We start from the raw sequence: 18,318 nt of genomic DNA on the forward strand, positions 1-18,318 counted from the left end.
CGTACAAAACGGCCATCCATAATTCTCGTGTCAACATGTGCTCGTGTATCCAAGTACGCTCGCATGTGCACATATAGTCCATTACTGAGAGTTTTGTTTCTCGAACAAACAATATCTTCCGTGATGTGCTGGCCCGTTGCCTCTAATTTTTCTTTACCCCGCGCGTACGGAATGGCATCTAAATCGACGTGAAAATGCCACTGGAATCACATCAAATTCGGTGTCAAACTGCCACTCTTCTTACGCAAAGGGGACTCCCTCTTTTCGAAATGCCGATGTGTGTAGATTGTATAGACTAGTGAGGTACTTATATTTTTGATTTGCCATATTGCCACTACTCGGCACATCTCTGTGCACGTGGGTTCTGTCTATCTCCTATCCGTTATGCTCCCTGGGAGAGATTGTTCACCGGTTTCTAATTTCAAAACTAATCTCTCCTGATTTAGCCTGCAAATCTACCAGAAAGTAATTGCGATGTCTGACCAAATTGACCTGAATATGTTAATTAAGTTCCATTAGATGGATGGACCCTATGGTATGCATCATCAGTGTCTACACATGTGTCTCCATATCACATGCTTTGGTTTAGTGGAGGACACCTGACATATGGGCACTCTGAAAATCTCATGTGGTAAGATAATTTTCTCTCTGATGAAATAGTCGGTATCCAAAGCACAAAAGGACTGTAAAAATGATTGGTCGTACTAGGGAAGAAACCCAGCAGCACAGTGTTATTGATAGCGGTAATTGTGTGCACAACACCGAGAATGCGAGTACGGACACTCGAACTCGGGCGGGCTGAGAGCTATCAGCAGCTCACTGCCACCAGGCTATGTCTTGGTTCACAAAACTGTAGCAACTCTGATCTGAGAATGCTTCAATTTTGATCATAAAATTCAATTCCATTGGCTCAGTTTGGGGTCTCTGCCTAACGATGCCAGGGCCTTCATGGGAAACTTGCAGCCATGTTTATCATGGGCCCACGGTGCAGAGACCATAGCAGGTATTGACAGTGGTGAGGCCAACACACCCCACCCCACCCTTGCTTGTAAAAGCAGTTGGCAACTGGCATTGCAGCCTCTACTACTTGACCCATTTCCTTGTGCAGCTCCTGACCTCTCAGGGGCACTGTCCTACCTATATGAAAAAAGAAGCTGCAGGCACCAATAAGTTTTCATTGCAGGCTTCTTACCAGCCCTTTTAGGTGAATTTATTGAACACTCATTCAATTAATTAATCCTGTCCTGACACCTACATTCAGAGAAAAAAAATAGAAGATCAACCAAAGTGAGATTTATATATCATCCACAAATCATACACACCTCTGTCCCTGAACATCAGAGCTGCAAAGTGCCAAGTCTACATAACACTACTAAGGTTGATATGGAGATGAGTCCCTTATGAAAAGAGTAATCTCCTTAGCACTGTCATGTTGTTTAAAGAGCACATGAATCTGTGCCTGTTTTATACTGTGATTGCTTTCTGTGAGGCCCCAAGGTGCTCCTTAAAAAAGAGATGGTCCTGAAAGGTTTTGATCTTATATTCCCACGAGGTAGGTATGCTTTCCTCTTGCTATCTATTAACACTGTTTGATTGGAGAAAAGGGAATAAATAACTCAAGCAACAAAACAAAACACAGACAAGGCCATGGAAATGGCATGATTCCATCATTAGTTTAGGAAATAAATCTCATTAGATAATTATATAAGCCATACTACTAATGGTAAATGGGAGTTCAGAGCTTCAGATTGGGGACCCATCGTGTCTGTCCTCTGCTTTCCTCCATCTCACCACAAAGACAAACGCCATTTGTTTTATATGTGGGAAGCCATACCAAGATTTGTACTTATGATTGGTTTTCTTGATACAAAATATGGGGCATGGAATAGTCACAAAAACAGGCAGTCAACTCAGGAACAGGAATGCAGTGATGAATCAACAGCAATACACCCTTTTTCAGCACTGGAATGCAACAAGCCTTTTTATATGGTGAAACAATAAATAAACAAAACGAAAATCCATTTTTGCTGATTTTCTCACATCTTCCATCTCATATCCACAATGATCTCCTGGAGTAGCCCCCAGAGAAGGAAAAAAGAAAAATAAATAAATAATTAAAATGAAGAAGGGGGAGACAAAATTGTAGGAGCAAGAACACTCCCTCCTCCCATCAGCACACACACCCTCCTCCCCTCTTTCAGAGTTCAAGAAGCCGGTACTAAGCTTATTGCTGCCCACATTTCTCTAATCGGCACAATGCTCACTATAATTACTATTGCACCACAACTTGTTACCCTGATGACTGATGGGATTTGGGGATAAGATGATAATCGAATGAACAAGCCGAGAGCAGTGCCGAGTTATATGTATGTACGGTGTATCAGATTGGTGATGTGCCTAGCCTTCTCTTCTTCGAAGCCGGAGCAGAGGCCTGATCGTTGTTGCCGCTGTTGTTATTGTTTGATGGCGATGATCCTGGTGTTGTGTCATCGCTCCTAAAGCTGAAGCATGCTGCATCCAGCACGCCGATCGGGCTCTGCGGCGCTGAAAGGCTTGCACTCAAGTTCCCTCTCATCCTTACCAACAGCTCATAGCATCTCATAATCATCTCCTGTAGATGTGATTTCAGAATTCAGAAACAGTGCAATTGTAATGGTGCATCAGTTTTCGTTTTCCATAACTCAAAGAGGATGATCACCTTATTTACAGGGATTTCAGATGCTGCAATGGCACTGCTGAAGCCAATGACCTGATTCTCAACGAGCGCCAAAAGAACCACTGCGGCAGCAATCTCAGAAGGTCTGAATGACAAGAATCTGTAGTCTGTAAATCCATGGAACATGAATGCTCTAGTTAGTATATCATCACTAGATATTGGCCATTGGCAATGCAGGTAAAACTATTGATTAATTCATCAGGTACTATCGTCGAACCTTTCACAGTGCCAACAATGAGCTCGGCGCACCGTGAGGCAAGCATGTAACTCGGTGGCTTCCCTTCGCTGAACTTGTCCAAGAAGTAGCAGATGAAAGAGAATGGGGTCACGGCGTGCAATCTCCAATTCAGGGTCTCCATCACAATGAGCTCCATCCTCTTAATGTTCCTAGCTTCAAAGATGTTCTTCGCGCCACAGACCTGTCGTACATGTTATCCCATTTTAGCAACATCATCGAGGGATCATCGAACAATTATCGGTTTTACAATGCTGTAACTCCTCCTTCACCTGAAGGTCTACAGGAAGAGGGGCCACGGTCTCCTCCATCTTGACAGCAAGAGATAGGCAAGCAACTGACATCAACTGTTGCATCCAAGATTTGTCATGCTACAACACCAACATACAAACAAAAGCAAGAAATGCAATGATCAGTAGCAGATTAAGTTTCACAGATGTTAGCAATGCAGAAGTTGAGATTCTTACTGGGAGATTAAACGTGGAGAGGAACCGATCCAGGTAGTTCACGGAGAGGCAGAGGCTGAGTGGTCCAAAATTGTAGTAGGAATGGACCTGCAGCCCACATGAGAGAAGACAAGATGAGTACTCGACAGGTTCTTCTTAAAACCGGTTTGTCCGGATGAAGGAAAGGGGGGGAAGCATCCGCCTCATTGCTAGCATCTGGCAATAGTTGTCAAATTGGCAAGAAAAGCCACAGGAACATGATGCAACAAGGACATACAGCCAGCCACAACTGGATTCACAAAGGGTCTCAGACGCACGCACAGTGCAAGCATGCAACAACCTACTACCTAGAATCAATTAATCCATCACGCTGGAAAAGGAAACTGATTGCAAGAACCAATAAATCCTATAGATTTTATTTTTCTCACCTTGCAAATCCAATCCATGGCATCTTTCCTGCAGGAAGACTCGAATCCTCCTTGCTCCAATCTCTCCAGATAGCCGCCCTTGGGCTGATGATCGATCTCCTTGAGCACCAGCACCCCGACGACCTCGTCACAGTCCACTGGGAACAGAGCGCCGGCCTCCAAGAAATCCAGGCCGCTCCCCGCCTCCACCACCTCGCCGTCGCCGCCGCCCAGACCGAGGACGCTGTTCCTGTCCTCCCCGCAGAGCAGGGTGGAGGAAGCACCGAAGCAGAGGATACCCATCTCAAGATCGCAAGAAACAGCCGCCGCCGCTCTCACTTGGGGTTGGGGAGTAGTATCTGGTTCTTTCGCAAGGATCGGCGTTCTTGGGGCCTAAAGGTTGCTGCTCTTTCCCTCTCCGGCGGTGGCCTAGATAAAGGTGCTCCAATGGAGGAGAAGGCGCCGCTCTCTCTCCACTGTATCGGCGTGTGTCTTGGGAAGTGGCAAAGGGAAAGACAAGATGTGGGGGGAGAGAGAGAGAGAGGAGAGGGTCTCCTGGGGAAGAGAAAGGGAGAAGGGCTTTGGGAGTTTTATAGGGTGTGTGGTTTTAAGTGAGGAAATGATCAAGCAATAATCTCCGCACTAGGTTTAGCGGCACATTTTGGGTATTTTGCTCCGTCCACCCCCTAATGAATCCACATGGTGCCTCGCCCTCTCTGGTGGCGATAAATCTGCCCGGTGTGTATAACCGTCGAGTCGTCGACGGACTAGCGTTATTTGTACTCGTGTGAATGAAATAATGAGCTGGAATGCCGACAAATGGGAGTTGGCCGGTGAATTGTACCCGTGCGATTGAAAAGTTTTACTGGCCACCGGCGAGTTGCAATGCCGACAAATGAGATTAGACCGGTGTATTGTACTCGTGCGAATGGGTTGGTTTTTAACCGCTACTCGACATGAACAGTGGAACTTGGCTGATGTTATTAGTCTCGCATGAATGATAAATCCACATGGCGTGTACAGCCGTCGAGTCTTCGACGGAGTAGTGTTATTGTACTCATATGAATGAAATAATTTTAGCAAGATGGAATACCGACAAATGAGAGTAGGTCGATGAATTGAACTCGTGTGAATGAAATAGTTTTATTGGCCACTGGCGAGTTGGAATGCCGACAAATGAGAGTAGACCAGTGAATTGTACTCGTGTGAATGGGTTGATTTTTAACTCCTACTCGACATGAACAATGGAAACAAATGGAACTTGGCTGATGTGATTCTAGCGCCAAGTCGACAAGCGAAAATGTAGACGTCGAGACTGATGTGTTTTTTCATTCCACTCCTTTGATGAGAGCAAAGAAACTGATGCATCCATCTCTTTCCTTTTGGGGGTCTCCTTTTGTTAGTCCTTTACGACATTGACAAGGTCCTCGATGATATACTTTGGTCATCAATTTGGTGAAATATGTTGAGAATAACTATGCATTCCGAAAGTATATCTTGTGATTGATTTAGTAGTATGAATTTAATGTTGCAATATTGATAAATCTTTATTAATTGATAGCCAAATAAAGTTTTACCGGTGTGGATTCTAAAAGGACAAGTGTTACGAACTAGATAGAATATGTCTTGTTGTTCAACATTTAACTCGTTGCGCTTACTAAAGGTTGTAGTCACACTGCGCAAGGTTTACAAACTCTTCAATTGTTTCGACATCGATGAAAAAATAGCCTCGCGCTAAAGGAATTATATAGATTAAGACACCTATGATTAGTACCCCTAGTGCACTAAATATACGACCATCCCGGTGGTCTCAGTTTTCATTGTAATTCGTGTTGTATTCACCACAAAGAATTAACTACATAAAGACAATAAAATGTAGCACTTCTTTCTTATAATTACCTTACCCTTTGAGATCATGGTCATGTTTCCTTGTTTCTGCATTGCAAGACTAACTTGACATCAGCAAGAGGAGAGGGTCTCCTAGGGAAGAGAAAGGGAGAAGGGCTTGGGGAGTTTTATGGGATGTGTGGTTTTGAGGTAGGAAACTAGGAATGATCAAGGAATAATCTCTGTGGTGGGTTTAGTGGTAGATTTTGATTTTGGGGGGCATTTAGCTCCACACACACCCCACGAAGAACTCACACACATGGAGTTCCACCTTTTGGTAATATGAACCATTTAACATGATTTAGTAGTATGGACCATTGTTTCTCCAATGACAGACTAATAGGTTTTTTTTAGATTGAACGGACTAATGAACTTGACAATCACCAAAATGACAGTGGATTTTCACTAGCCATCAAACCTAAGGATATATGGGCACGATCTAGAGCTATTAAGTTGCCATTTGCTAATTCTCCGTGGGTCGACAAAAGTGGTTTACAAAACCCACTCGGTCAGGTGCTTGAAAAAATCATGTGACAACAGTTCCTCCCACTGCCCTTTTGGATTAGCCGAAGATTTTCATAGATGCAGCTGTCAGCTGTGGGCATGGGACAGGATTGCGGTCGATGCCGATCGAAGCCAGGATGGCAAACGTCCTAATCGCACCCAACTGGTGGCACGCAGGACTGCAGGAGGATTTGGTTATTAAAGAAGCTCCTAGAGAAGTGCACACACGCTCGCTCGATATATAAGTAGCCACCCAACAAAAAAGGTAGCCACTACCACTAGGGAGCGCGCGAAGCTGCCTCTCAGATCTTGATGCCGCCCCCGCGTAAAGCATGAAATACACACTCCCTTTCTTCTTTGGAACAAAAATGATTTGATCCAGAGGCACGATCCGCCGTGGAATATCTGAGGTATGAGGAGTGCGTGTTGCGGAATCGCTTACGTGTCACCGTGTTTACCATGACGACCGCAAGAGGCAATGGCCACCCGTGGCCATCATTGTCCTGCTCGTCATAACAAATACATATACGATTGGCAAGAAGAGTGCACAAAACAGGGATGGGACGTGGAGAGGTTTCAAGTTGTCAACAGTGCCATGATATTGCAATCAACGCAGAATGCAGGCAAATTCCTGCATTCAGACTTCAGAGTGCCTGTCGAGAAAAGATTACTGGCTCGAGAATGCTTGATGACAAGCGTCGACTCTCAGACATCCGAGTGCACAGTAACAACGTCATCACGAGCAGCAAACAACAACTCAGCAGCAGATATAACATAAGTAAAATCGCTTCTTAAATTTCCGCAGTTCACTAGTTCAACGGATTAAACACGGTTCAAGTCGCAATGCCAGAAGCTGCACCTCCAATTTTCACGATAAGCAGTAAATAACAGTCAAGTGCCCCCCTAGCATTAATTAACAGACATATTTCCCTATTTTGATTTGATCCAAGTATAATACGGTGACATCCTCAACAAAAAGGTGATCAGTTTCCCTCGTACTTGGGGTCTGCCATCACAAAGTGGTACGCGATGACCAAGACAAATATGAAGATGCCCAGGAAGTTGGTGAAGAAACCCAGGTCCTGATCGTCAAACATCTGCAGCAAAGGTTGCAAACAATGGTTAGTTACGATCCGAAAACAAGCAATTCATGATAATAACAAAATGTAGTGGTTGCCACTTGTCAGAAGTATATGACATGGAAGTAAAAGCTAAAGTGCAACATACAAACAGAGGTTATACACGAGCTGTGTGTATAATATGAAAGAAGAGATCATGAAACACTACAGGCTACTGCAGGATTATGGTGACAGGTTGTCAATGCAAAATGGAGCAAGTCAAAACGAGTGGAGAAACCACTTCTTAATCATCATATGATCTTGATAATTCAAAACAAAAAATTCTGACAACTGATCCATACTCTGGCAAATCTAACTTGATGACAAAGTCAGCATCACTCTAACTCCACTTTCACCAAATATATAAGTGTAGTCCACTTTTATCACGGTGGAGAATAACTGTCGTTCAGGAATGGAGTTGTGGGGGCTTGGTCGGCTAGCTAAATAAAAGTTTAGTGGTGTAGCGTGATTAAAAATGACCATAGAGACCCGTAAAGAACACACTGCCACTGAAGTGTGGAGGTGGAAAACATAAGATGGTGTAAATCAACCTGCACTACTGTGGGCATGCTACAAAATCTAATAATTCAGGGCTACTAGTATCCAGAAGAAGTTTCTAATAAAAGCATGTCAGAAAGTCAGGAGATACAATACATAAATTTTTGACAAGCAAAACCTATGCTACACATGAGTGGAGGTGAATTTTAGTTGATTGTTGCAGATGAGCACTCTCTCCACATTGCAACAGAGCATGCAGAAAACCTGCATTGTTATTATGCGCACATGGCATACAAATAACATAATCTACCCGTAGCAGCAATTCATGGGTCTTCGAATCTTCGCTACCCTTCCCGAATACCTTTTACCAAGAGGACTCTTAAGGAATGCAACACAAAATTTAAACCCCGCATCAGGTTCAAGGCTAGCTTCTACCTTATGTTCAAAGAATGAAGGGTATAAGACGGTAAGACCTATCCTCCAGTATAAACCTACACAAATTCAGCTCCTCAGCTAACCCATTCAATATAGTTTAACCTGATCTCTGGGTTGCATAATCTCCTAGAGTTAAAACTGGAGAATTACTTTCAAATTCTTCCTAAATGGATATGAGACATAACTGCATCTAGCTCCTGAACCTGACCAAGCGGATTACGTCCACCCACCTATGGCAAGCCACACCCACCGGAAGACTTCCAACGCATATACTGCAACAAATTAACCTCATGTAGCACACACACCTACAAACAAATCTAACAAAGGAGAACAGAATGAACTAGCCCGAACGATTCCCTGCCCGAATTCCGGAATCAAATCGAACGAGATCTCACGACATCAAAAGCTGATCCCGTCACGAGATCGCGGCAAACCAGCGTGACACTTCGTCAGAACCTAGACACAGCGCACACCCAGCTAATGATCCCGCCCCGAAATCGGACGGATCTACCGAAAATCACGACGAACAACGGCAGAAGAAACGGTGGGGGGAAGGGCGCGATTTCCTCCCGCGAGCACGCGATCCGAGAGAGGCGAAGAGAGAGGGACGCACCTTGCCGGCCGCTGCTCGGATCTCTCGGGGAGCCGGGGCAAGCGCTTGCGGTCGCGCTCGCCGTCGCCGCCTTGGTCCTGAGTCTGACTAGTGCACTGCTCTGGAACTGAAACTAGCGAGTTGCGGAGAAGAGGAAGAATGGGCCGAAGTGTTTTATTGCGATTTACATCGGCAAGGATGACTGGGCCGCATGTACCTGGGCCGAACATGCTGCGTTATGTTGGGCTGGTTAGTGCTACGTGGGCCAACTATCATTTGGTACTATCGTCGCAACTCGGTCGCATTCCGAGGGCGGTCAAATCAGCAAATCCTATACACCGTCAGTTGCGGCGCCGATCATTCGTGCTGCGTACCCCTCCTAGGTGTGCTTGCGGTGGTAGGCCAGGGCGCAGGTGGCGGTCGCGTCTTCCTCTCTTCCTCGCGATCGGCCAAATATCTTAGAGGTGGAGGTGCAGGATGCAGCGTCGGTGATGTAGGTGAGGCCAAGTCCTCACGGGAGGCAGGGACAACACGGTTGGTCGCGACATTTACGACAAAGGTGAGGAAGAAATCTTAGGGTAGGGGTCGGGTGCGGTGGGGTCTCGTCGGTGACCAAACTTAGGGGTGCAGGTTCCCACCGGTGCCGGGGGAAGGGGTTTAGAAGGATGGTCGACCGTGGGGCGGCAGACCGACGGAGGTTGCGCCTCGGGCATGATGGGCGGTGAGGCGCCAGCCGCGGGTGATAGGAGACGACGGTGAGGCCCGCGACGAGCACATGGGTCCACAAGTACCAGGAGAAATCTTGTGGCAACCACTTCGCTTACATCGTCGAGCAAGAAGAGAAGAGGGAGGATGATGGTGGGTGCGGCCTAGATGGTTGGCATGTGTGCACTTCCTCCTCTTCCGTTCTAAGAGAAAAATTCCCAAAATCAATATAAACATGTCATAGAGGATCCAGGGTAACATCGAAAATGTTCCGAGGTTACCCTATAGCGGTATATAGGGGGTGTTCCCATCAAGTCGTGGCAGCTGTCCGCCGAAATGAAATGACAACAGATCGCAAAAAAGATAACGAAATGACAACACGACCGATAGGTAGGAGCGTGGGACCCTTTGCCAGCTTCACTACTTCCACTCTATGTTGACATGTGGCACCGACGCCTCACCAGCCCTATGTCCATGGAGGAGTAGTGCGCAATTTCACTTCTTTCCAGGGGGCTTGGCCTACCAAGGATTTTAGGATCGCGTAGGTACAGTGGCGTCAGGCGGTCTCGTCTCGTCTCGTGCCGTGCCCGGGGACGCCGACGCCAACGACCGACGTCGGCGAGGGGCCCAAGCGATCCGATCGCCGCGCGCCGCCGCCTCCTCCGGTGAGCGATCCGGATCTTCGCTTCAGCACCGTGGTTTACACGCTTTTACCCTCTCCTCTCTCGAATTTTGTTTTCGCGACCCCGGATTTGACGCGCATTGGTTTACTTCAACGATTCCGCGGTGGTAATTTTCGGGTGTATGCTAATTATCCCGCTCCTCGACGGAGTTGGGATCTGGCAGGGAGGGTGGGTATTGGTGAACCGGATTGGTCGTGCTTGGGACGAATTGGTACCGCTCGTCCAGTTTGATAATCCGAAATGGTGGCGGTGGATGGTTAGGATTAGCCCAGGGTTTGGAAATGGGTAGTTCGTGCTATCACGCAATGCAAGTGTGGAGTTGATGATACCGTACTGAGTATTCATTGCGATTTTGAAAGCCGGAGCCTGCTCATTATCGAGTGTTTAGTTGTTTCAGATTAATATCTCAGATTAGTTCTAGGAGGAAATATTTGTGTAACTTGAGATTGATTTATTCAGGTTGTGGGATCATCGGTGCACTAAGGTCGGAGCCAGCACGTAGCTGATTGAGAAGAGGGGAATACCAGCAATGTTCTCCTTGTTCTACGGCCTGTGGAACCATGTATTTAGCAAGACAGAGTTCCGTGTACTCATCCTTGGAGTCCATAAGGCTGGGAAGACGGTAATTCATCTGACACTGATGTTTATATGCATGAAGTGTCGACACAATGTTGTCTCCTTTTCTTGTCAGTATCCTTGTGTGAAGATTGAGTTTATTTGAAGTACATGATTAGGTTTATACTAAAACTTGACATGCTTCTAATGATGACTCTGCAGACCTTGCTAGAAAAGTTGAAGTCAATCTATTTGAAAGGAGAAGGGCTTCCACATGACCGTGTCGTTCCAACTGTGGGGCTTAATATTGGACGGATTGAAGATGCAAATGTGAAACTTGTTTTCTGGGATCTGGGAGGCCAGGTATGGTTTCTTGTGCTATGGACAAGCTTCTGCACCATTTGGGGTTGTTTTCAGTTTATCGAAGATAGATTGACATTTGCTCATATGTTAATGGAGATTAAAATGATAAAACCTGGGAGAGAATCTTGCTCAAAAATATTAATTGTAACCATAGTAGAGCTGCACATGGTTTATCTAATTTTGCTAGAACCAGACAATACACTGATTGATATTAGGCTGCACTGGTCACCAGATTGTGTTTCACATCTTATTTTAGTTGATTGTGAACCTTTAATTGATCAACAAATGTGTCCTTCCATTTCAAACAGAATGACTCATTGACGCTACAATCATGCAGTTGTATTTTCTCCATGCCGTCACTCTAATTCCTGGAGATAGAACACTCTAGCTTGATTAGGTAGCTGGCAAGTGTAGGCCAGTTTTCATTCCCTTGTTCAGAAGCCTCAAACATTAAATTTTCCTGGAGATTTGCAAATTATTGAAACATTACTGTCAATGTTCGTACTGAAGGCATGTAACCATCATTTTTTAATAAGTTTTTCCACGTTCATGTAAGATCTTCAGCAAATGTTTATCTTATGTAAAACCTTACTTCGATGCTACAGAGATCTTGGTCTACATCTTTTATGTACCTAATAGCTGTGCGAAAGTTTCTTGTTTACTGCTGTCTGTTCTACTTTCAGCGTTTTACGAATATAAGTTTTGGCTATGAATGATGATTGACAAGTTACACCTTCCACGTTTTGTGATTTATTTTTACTTAGTGAGGCATATTAAACTGTAGATATGATCGTAACTTCATGGCAGCTAATAAGGAGGAATCAACTTCATTCGTAAATGTCACAAATAATACAAGTTTGATAATAATATTTTTCTAGCTATTGCAAATTCCAATGCTGATTACATGTTTTTGACAGCCTGGCCTGAGAACAATATGGGAGAAATATTATGATGAGGCACATGCTATAGTGTATGTTATCGATTCTGCTTCCGCATCAACATTTGAAGATGCCAAATCTGCTCTTGGTAAGTTGCTTCTGTTTCTTCACAGAACATTGGTGCAACCTGTATCTGTCCATGGGACTGGAAATTTTTTGATTTACTGGAGTTAATCTTGACTTGAACATTGTTGCTGCAGAGAAAACGCTTCGACATGAGGATCTGCAAGAGGCCCCACTACTCATATTCGCAAACAAACAGGTTGAGGTTTACCTTTCAGTTATCTGAAATGTCATATATACTACTAAATTACCTTACAAAACTCGATACATTCACTCTTAGTTAAAAAAGGAAATTTCTTGGATGAAAATTGGCCCTTGTGGAAGAATTCTATCATGTGATGCACATTAGTTGTAACTTTGGAATCCAACTCATACTGAGTGTCAGAAGATATCAGTTTACTTTCCATGCATCTTAAGGTGAAGAGCTCAAAATATGGAAGAGTAGAAACATACATTTAACCATGTGCTTGCGCTGATAGTCGAATTCTTTTCGGTCTCAGTGTTGGAGATCACAATATTTTCTAAGTGGAGCAAGACAGACTGGGAAAAACAACTGTCCATATTATTGCTCTGAGTCCTTTGCAAGCTCATTTCATCTTGATATGTTGCTTTCGCCAGTAAGTATTCATGTTTGAAGGCTTACCTGTATCTATCAACAGGATTTACCAGCAGCAGTCACAGAAGAAGAGTTGGACAGACATCTTCACCTTAAAGAGTTTGATGAGAGGCCATACATGTTTGTGGCTGGGTCTGCCTATGATGGGTAAGTAGAGGAACCCCTGAAGTTTCCGAACTTATTTGCCTCACATTGGAAAGATGATTCGTTATTATGCTTACTGTGGTGCATATTTCTACTAATTTCTCCCCTAGTTGGAGAATGAATAATTCAGTTTAGGCTAGTGATTACATCACTTCTCTTTCTTGTTTAAATTTGCACTGTTGCAGAATAATCTTCAATGGTATTCAAGGATAGGACTGCACTAGCCATTTGAAGTCTTTTCTTCTTGACCAGTACTAATAGGAAGAAAGTTTTGCAGACTTCTTGTGTTCTTTAATGATTTTTCTTATGGCAGGACGGGCATCAAACTTGGTATCGACTGGTTGGTAGAAACAATGGGAAAGAGTAGGCGCACCGAAGCTCTGAAGGCACGCACTGATACGTATGCAAAGATTTAGCATCATGACCCAGGACTCTGCCAACTCAGAAAGCATTTCATGACGATGGCTGATGTCATTGATCTCGTCAATACACACTTTGGCACAATGTTCATGATGAACCATCCTCATCAGCACTCTGGTCCATATAGCCCCAGAACAAAAAGCCTTACATGTTTGCACCTGTGCTTGTAGTAGTTCTGTTGTAGCGATGGCCGAAGCAGCCGTTTGTTGGCTTATTGATCCTGATAGCAATACAAATGTATCCAAGGATCTACAGTTGTTACTCGTTAGGGACTTAGGTTTCGTGTTCATATGAGTTCGATTACATGTGACAATGTGGAGCACGTAGCAGCTTTGTAAATCCAGCGAAATCTTCAATAAAGAGTGGAAGCTTCCAAAAATGATAATTTCATTATCTCATTTTGTATCGATAGTGCCAGATCCAGATTTAGATGCAAGACAATGCAGTAGCAGTATGAGCAGCCTATGATGTGTTGCATTATGCCAGGGCTTCTGTTGTGTTTCCGAAATGAGGCAGTTTCAGTTTGTGATTACAGGATGAACAAGAAATTTATTCATTTCTCATAATACAAACACCAGTATGTATTTCCTGCATATTCCAGGAGGAAAATATGACACTAAAAAAAGTTCAGCTACAGGAGCAGAGTGATTTTGGGATCCCCCTATAGAGTTAAAATACATGCCACTCTGTCCAAGCTTGAAGTCTGACCAACATAATTGCACAAGGAACAGCGGGGAAGGACCTTTGAGAGAATTGTACAAACAGTGTCCTCATAGACGAGCTACATATGAGTTGGCCTGCGTCACGTATCTCACCCACCTGTATGGATTGTATGTTTTGGATTTCTTCGCTATCTGTAGATATCTGACCTGCAGGGGGGAAGGGGAACAGTCAGTCGTGTGGGTTAAAAGTGTTCTGCGTAAGTATCTGAAACTGAAGGTGTTCAAGAAGCATCAAAGCTGCACAGAGTTCCTAGTTGTTCAAACATACCAAACAGTATAATATCACCAAGAAAAATGTATGGAATTATATTAGTGTCAGCACAATGATAACAAACTTGACAGCAGATGGTCTTACCTGCAACTTTGAAGCATTGTACATAGGTATAGTGAAATTCATGTTTACTGGTCCGGCTTCCTTTGTGAGATTTCCTGTATTCCAGAAAGATGTGTCACAAAAAAGACACTCAGCATAGACAGGCCACAGCAAAAGTTAAATGCATACCGTGTGACTCCTGGGAAAATGTGAGCTTTGCACGAAGGGTATGCTCAGAACCACCAACAATCTGCGAAAAGTTAAACTTATTCAGCAAAGTACAGCAAAATGGTTAAATCAGGCTTACATGATTGCCAATGATTATCTTCGAATAGGGCGTGCATATAATAGATTGCAAACCCAATGGACAAGAGCAAAGAGATTAAATCTTTTTTTAAACTAGCCTTTTTTAGATTCCACTCCAGTCTCCTAGTTCCTTCTTTAAAATCTGTTGTCTGTCCCATTGCTCCAGCTTCCAGTTCAAAACTTGCCCTGCAAAGTAGTCCATAATACAACTCTTAAACAAATTATCAGAAGCAGACGTCAATATTTCGCTCTTTCTGAACTCAAAGGAACAAAATAAAGCCGCATTTCACCTCATAGTGTAAGAAGGCACTGGCATTTGTACTGTGATTGTGTTAGCAGTGACATTCGCGGAAAAGTCTGCCCGTATTTTCAGTATAACTTCAGCCTACATAACATAAATCAATATCTTCAATTAGATGGCCCAGCTTCTTCAATTAGTGCGGTAATGCGGATATTGAAATATCAGTTTTATTAGTGCCTAAGAAAAACATAAACCATACCCTAGATGGCCCAGCTTCTTCAATTAGTGCGGTAACGCGGAAGGGCGGCTTAAATTCTTGAGTCATCCGGTAGTTCATTACAGAAAATTCTCCATCATGTGGTATCTATTCAATGGTAAATATAATTGTCAAACTTGCTGATGTGTAGTTTTGCAGCAAAGATATCATAAGGAAACAAGACAATAATGTCAGTTGTAGTACATACCAAATGCAGAGTTCTGTCAATGTCAAAACTATCTAGCTGCACTGACTCATGGAAATTGCAATCATCAAGGATGACTGATCCTCCCCCAGAAGAACTTCTGTAATCTGGTATAAAAATAATTGTAGTGTTCTTCATCCACAAGATATTGAAAGATACGACAGTAACCAGATCAAATTTGCATGATATGAACAGCAGAATACATGAAAACTACTGTGGAGTGAAAAAAATAGAGTGAAATACCAATTTTCAGTGAATTATAGTAGTATAAAGGCATATATAGTCTGTCATGGTGAAATATATCAACTAAATAACCTATAACATTCCAAGTATATGCGACTGGTTTAACATTAGATGCACATGATCAAGAATAAAAAAGAAATACAAATTCCATGTTATGTCCAGACATACATAAGTTCGCGAAAATAGTACTACAACATTTTCCTAAGTTAGGTGATAAAGGAAGAAAAGCTAATTGGAGTAAGGGACGTACCATGTGTAGAAGAGCCACTCCTACCAATGCCCAAATCCTCATTCAGGGCTAGACGGATTTCTGGATTTCCACTAAGGTAACTTTTCATTTGGATGGTTCCATCAATCTCTGAGGTAAGTATATAACCCTGTTAAAATGAAAAATCAAATAAAACATAGTGAGCAAATGAAAGCACTAGTGCTGCAATAAAACAAATTCATCAATCATCATACTTATATCACAGTATATAAGATAACAAATGGCTTGCCACTCAACTACGAGGAGTGGGATTATCATATTTAGTGTGTCACAAAGTTCAAGAAAATCCGAGCAGTTCAGAACTAAATGGCCATGTTCATTAGAGTGCAACAGTGCATATCCCATGAATTTGGAATTTTACAGTAAGAGGCAACAATATGGCATCTTCTTCATGTCCAGTGTAAAATTGTAAACACAGAAGATGCTCAAGGAACTGAATGATAAACGTGATACATATTGGTGAAACTATCGGCACTAAATTGAAGTACTTAGTGTTCACTATTAATACTACAGAGTAAACATATTTGAGATCTCAGATCAGGAAGAATAGGAAACAAATCTTGAATCTCTCTGATGAGAAGATGAACTAACAAGGGGGAACTTACACTCGAGCTAAATGTCACACTTATTTTCTCGATGATGTCAACAAAAATTTCCTCTCTCTTTTTCCCACCAGGCTCATTAGCAACAACAGATTTTGTAACAGCTGTACCGGGCATCCGCTTCGTGCCTTGCTGCAGAAGGCCATGTGTCAAATCAAACCACAACATTAACAAAGTAAAATGGAGAATAGCACATTGCTTGGTCAAGTTAGACCCTAATGTCATGCTTTCTTGTGAAAATAGGCAGAAGTATTACCATGAACATAGCAGCAGGACCAAGTGGTGGTAGTCGGCCGGCATCAACCATGATTGGTTCATTAAATATGTACGACTTCAGAGCCTCGGTGGAGGTTGTTTGTGGGTATCCGAAGTCCTAATCACACAATTTAACACATAAATAGTGGCATACGCTTCTACCAAAATATGACTGTATTTTTGTGTCCTAAACAGATGAATCACATTAATTCCATGATAAACAGACAGAATACTTTGCTACTGGCCTAAAAACATGGTCAGCAAAAGGTTGTACCGTTGCATATTTTTTGAAGAAAGGCAGCATGGAGTACTTACAATGACTTCATCGAGCAACTCGTACACTAAAATGAAATTCTTCCTCAGAGAATCTTCATTCAGAACACCGAGATAATCTTTTGTAACACGCGCGATCCTTTGCAAAAGTTCCAAGAGAAGCGATGGCGAGATATTGACCATTGTGGTTACCACAAAAAATAGTCCTGCGACTTTGACATGGATATAATTAACGCCATCGATATTCTGTCATTCACAAAATGTAAAAAAGAAGCCATATGTCAGATCAAGTGGGAAAGCAATGGGTGAATCAACAAAACAAGGAATATAATCATTGTGGTTTCTTCAACACGATAAATATGCCACTTATTTTTTCAACTTTATCAAGACCCGGATATGCTAAAAGATAATAAAATCTCTGTCACCCAGCTTAAGATTTATCCATACACAGATCCTTCAATGCAGGTCCCATGCACATACCACACGGAGCCAGCTAATTGCACGTCACACTATAACCCAGCTCACTGCCCAAAGAACCATAATGCAGAACATGCACTCAAATTTCCTTTCCTTACTGAGTTTAGTTCAACCATGCCACTCCCCCTAAACAGTTGAAGAGTTGCTGGAGGTACTAATTCCATTTTGTTTTCTGCCCATCTAAAGCATCTGCCCTACGAGATACTTACACCACAATGCAAATGTTAACAAACGCTCAATGAAAGTAAAACTACCGATTGGAGTTAGAATGGTGAGACCCGAGGCGGCAACACTATCCTGCAAGGGACCAAACATGCTAGCCCCAATGATTCCAAACAGAAGCAGCGGCACATCCAAATTTGTGAGCGCATGATCTATCTGGAAAGCGGTGGTGCTATCAAGCTTCTCAAAGCAGCTATCAGCTCATCACAACGACTTAGAACACTAGCAGGCCTCAGAATCGGGACGGATTATCAGAATGTTGAGCATGAACAAGGGGCCCGGAGAGGGGGAGCGGATGCGTACAAACACTGGAGGGGCCTCCTCGGCCTCGTCCTCGTTCCAGAACTTGACCTTCCGGAAGAAGATCTCCGCGCTGCCCTTGGGCACCTCGCCGCGATCTGCAACGCAAAAATCAGCACAAGATCGCTACTGATTCCGGGGAAAATAATCAGCACGGGGAACAGGATCCAGATCTTACAGTCGCGGAAGACGATGTGGTCGCCGCGCTGCGACAGCACGAAGAACTGCGAGATCATCTCGCTCCCGCCCTCTACCTCGCCGGCTCCCGCCTCGCCGCCGGCCGCGCGTCTCGTGGCTACGACGGAACGCC

At 43.6% G+C, this 18,318-nt stretch overlaps 4 protein-coding genes across 5 annotated transcripts; 1 reads left to right on the top strand and 3 right to left on the bottom strand.

Moving 5' to 3' along the window:
- Positions 1–1,959: 1,959 nt before the first annotated feature.
- On the bottom strand, positions 1,960–4,348 carry LOC124693643 (cyclin-D2-2-like). The gene is made up of 6 exons (XM_047227129.1): positions 3,826–4,348; positions 3,419–3,505; positions 3,224–3,322; positions 2,934–3,135; positions 2,699–2,823; positions 1,960–2,611 (listed from the first exon to the last, which is right to left on the bottom strand). The coding sequence occupies exons 1-6, from the start codon at positions 4,105–4,107 to the stop codon at positions 2,381–2,383; spliced, it is 1,026 nt and encodes a 341-aa protein (XP_047083085.1). The 5' UTR covers positions 4,108–4,348; the 3' UTR covers positions 1,960–2,380.
- A 2,617-nt stretch (positions 4,349–6,965) lies between these two features.
- LOC124693645 (dolichyl-diphosphooligosaccharide--protein glycosyltransferase subunit 4A) lies at positions 6,966–8,970 on the bottom strand. Its single transcript, XM_047227132.1, has 2 exons — positions 8,860–8,970; positions 6,966–7,292 (listed from the first exon to the last, which is right to left on the bottom strand). The coding sequence occupies exon 2, from the start codon at positions 7,290–7,292 to the stop codon at positions 7,179–7,181; it is 114 nt and encodes a 37-aa protein (XP_047083088.1). The 5' UTR covers positions 8,860–8,970; the 3' UTR covers positions 6,966–7,178.
- A 1,187-nt stretch (positions 8,971–10,157) lies between these two features.
- On the top strand, positions 10,158–13,718 carry LOC124693644 (ADP-ribosylation factor-like protein 1). Of its 2 annotated transcripts, none has more exons than XM_047227130.1 (7): positions 10,158–10,208; positions 10,686–10,848; positions 11,004–11,144; positions 12,062–12,170; positions 12,283–12,344; positions 12,805–12,908; positions 13,219–13,718. In XM_047227130.1, the coding sequence occupies exons 2-7, from the start codon at positions 10,756–10,758 to the stop codon at positions 13,319–13,321; spliced, it is 612 nt and encodes a 203-aa protein (XP_047083086.1). In that variant the 5' UTR covers positions 10,158–10,208; positions 10,686–10,755; the 3' UTR covers positions 13,322–13,718. The 2 variants fall into 2 exon arrangements, with proteins under 2 accessions (XP_047083086.1, XP_047083087.1); XM_047227131.1 differs by lacking the exon at positions 10,158–10,208 and adding an exon at positions 10,219–10,241.
- Positions 13,719–13,854: 136 nt separating this feature from the next.
- LOC124693642 (AP-4 complex subunit mu-like) lies at positions 13,855–18,318 on the bottom strand. Its single transcript, XM_047227128.1, has 13 exons — positions 18,187–18,318; positions 18,012–18,106; positions 17,052–17,255; positions 16,738–16,854; positions 16,485–16,613; positions 15,862–15,988; positions 15,372–15,475; positions 15,167–15,271; positions 14,957–15,051; positions 14,765–14,852; positions 14,550–14,610; positions 14,403–14,476; positions 13,855–14,194 (listed from the first exon to the last, which is right to left on the bottom strand). The coding sequence occupies exons 1-13, from the start codon at positions 18,242–18,244 to the stop codon at positions 14,096–14,098; spliced, it is 1,356 nt and encodes a 451-aa protein (XP_047083084.1). The 5' UTR covers positions 18,245–18,318; the 3' UTR covers positions 13,855–14,095.

Source organism: Lolium rigidum, chromosome 2 (assembly GCF_022539505.1).
Source record: "Lolium rigidum isolate FL_2022 chromosome 2, APGP_CSIRO_Lrig_0.1, whole genome shotgun sequence".
NCBI lineage: Eukaryota > Viridiplantae > Streptophyta > Magnoliopsida > Poales > Poaceae > Lolium > Lolium rigidum.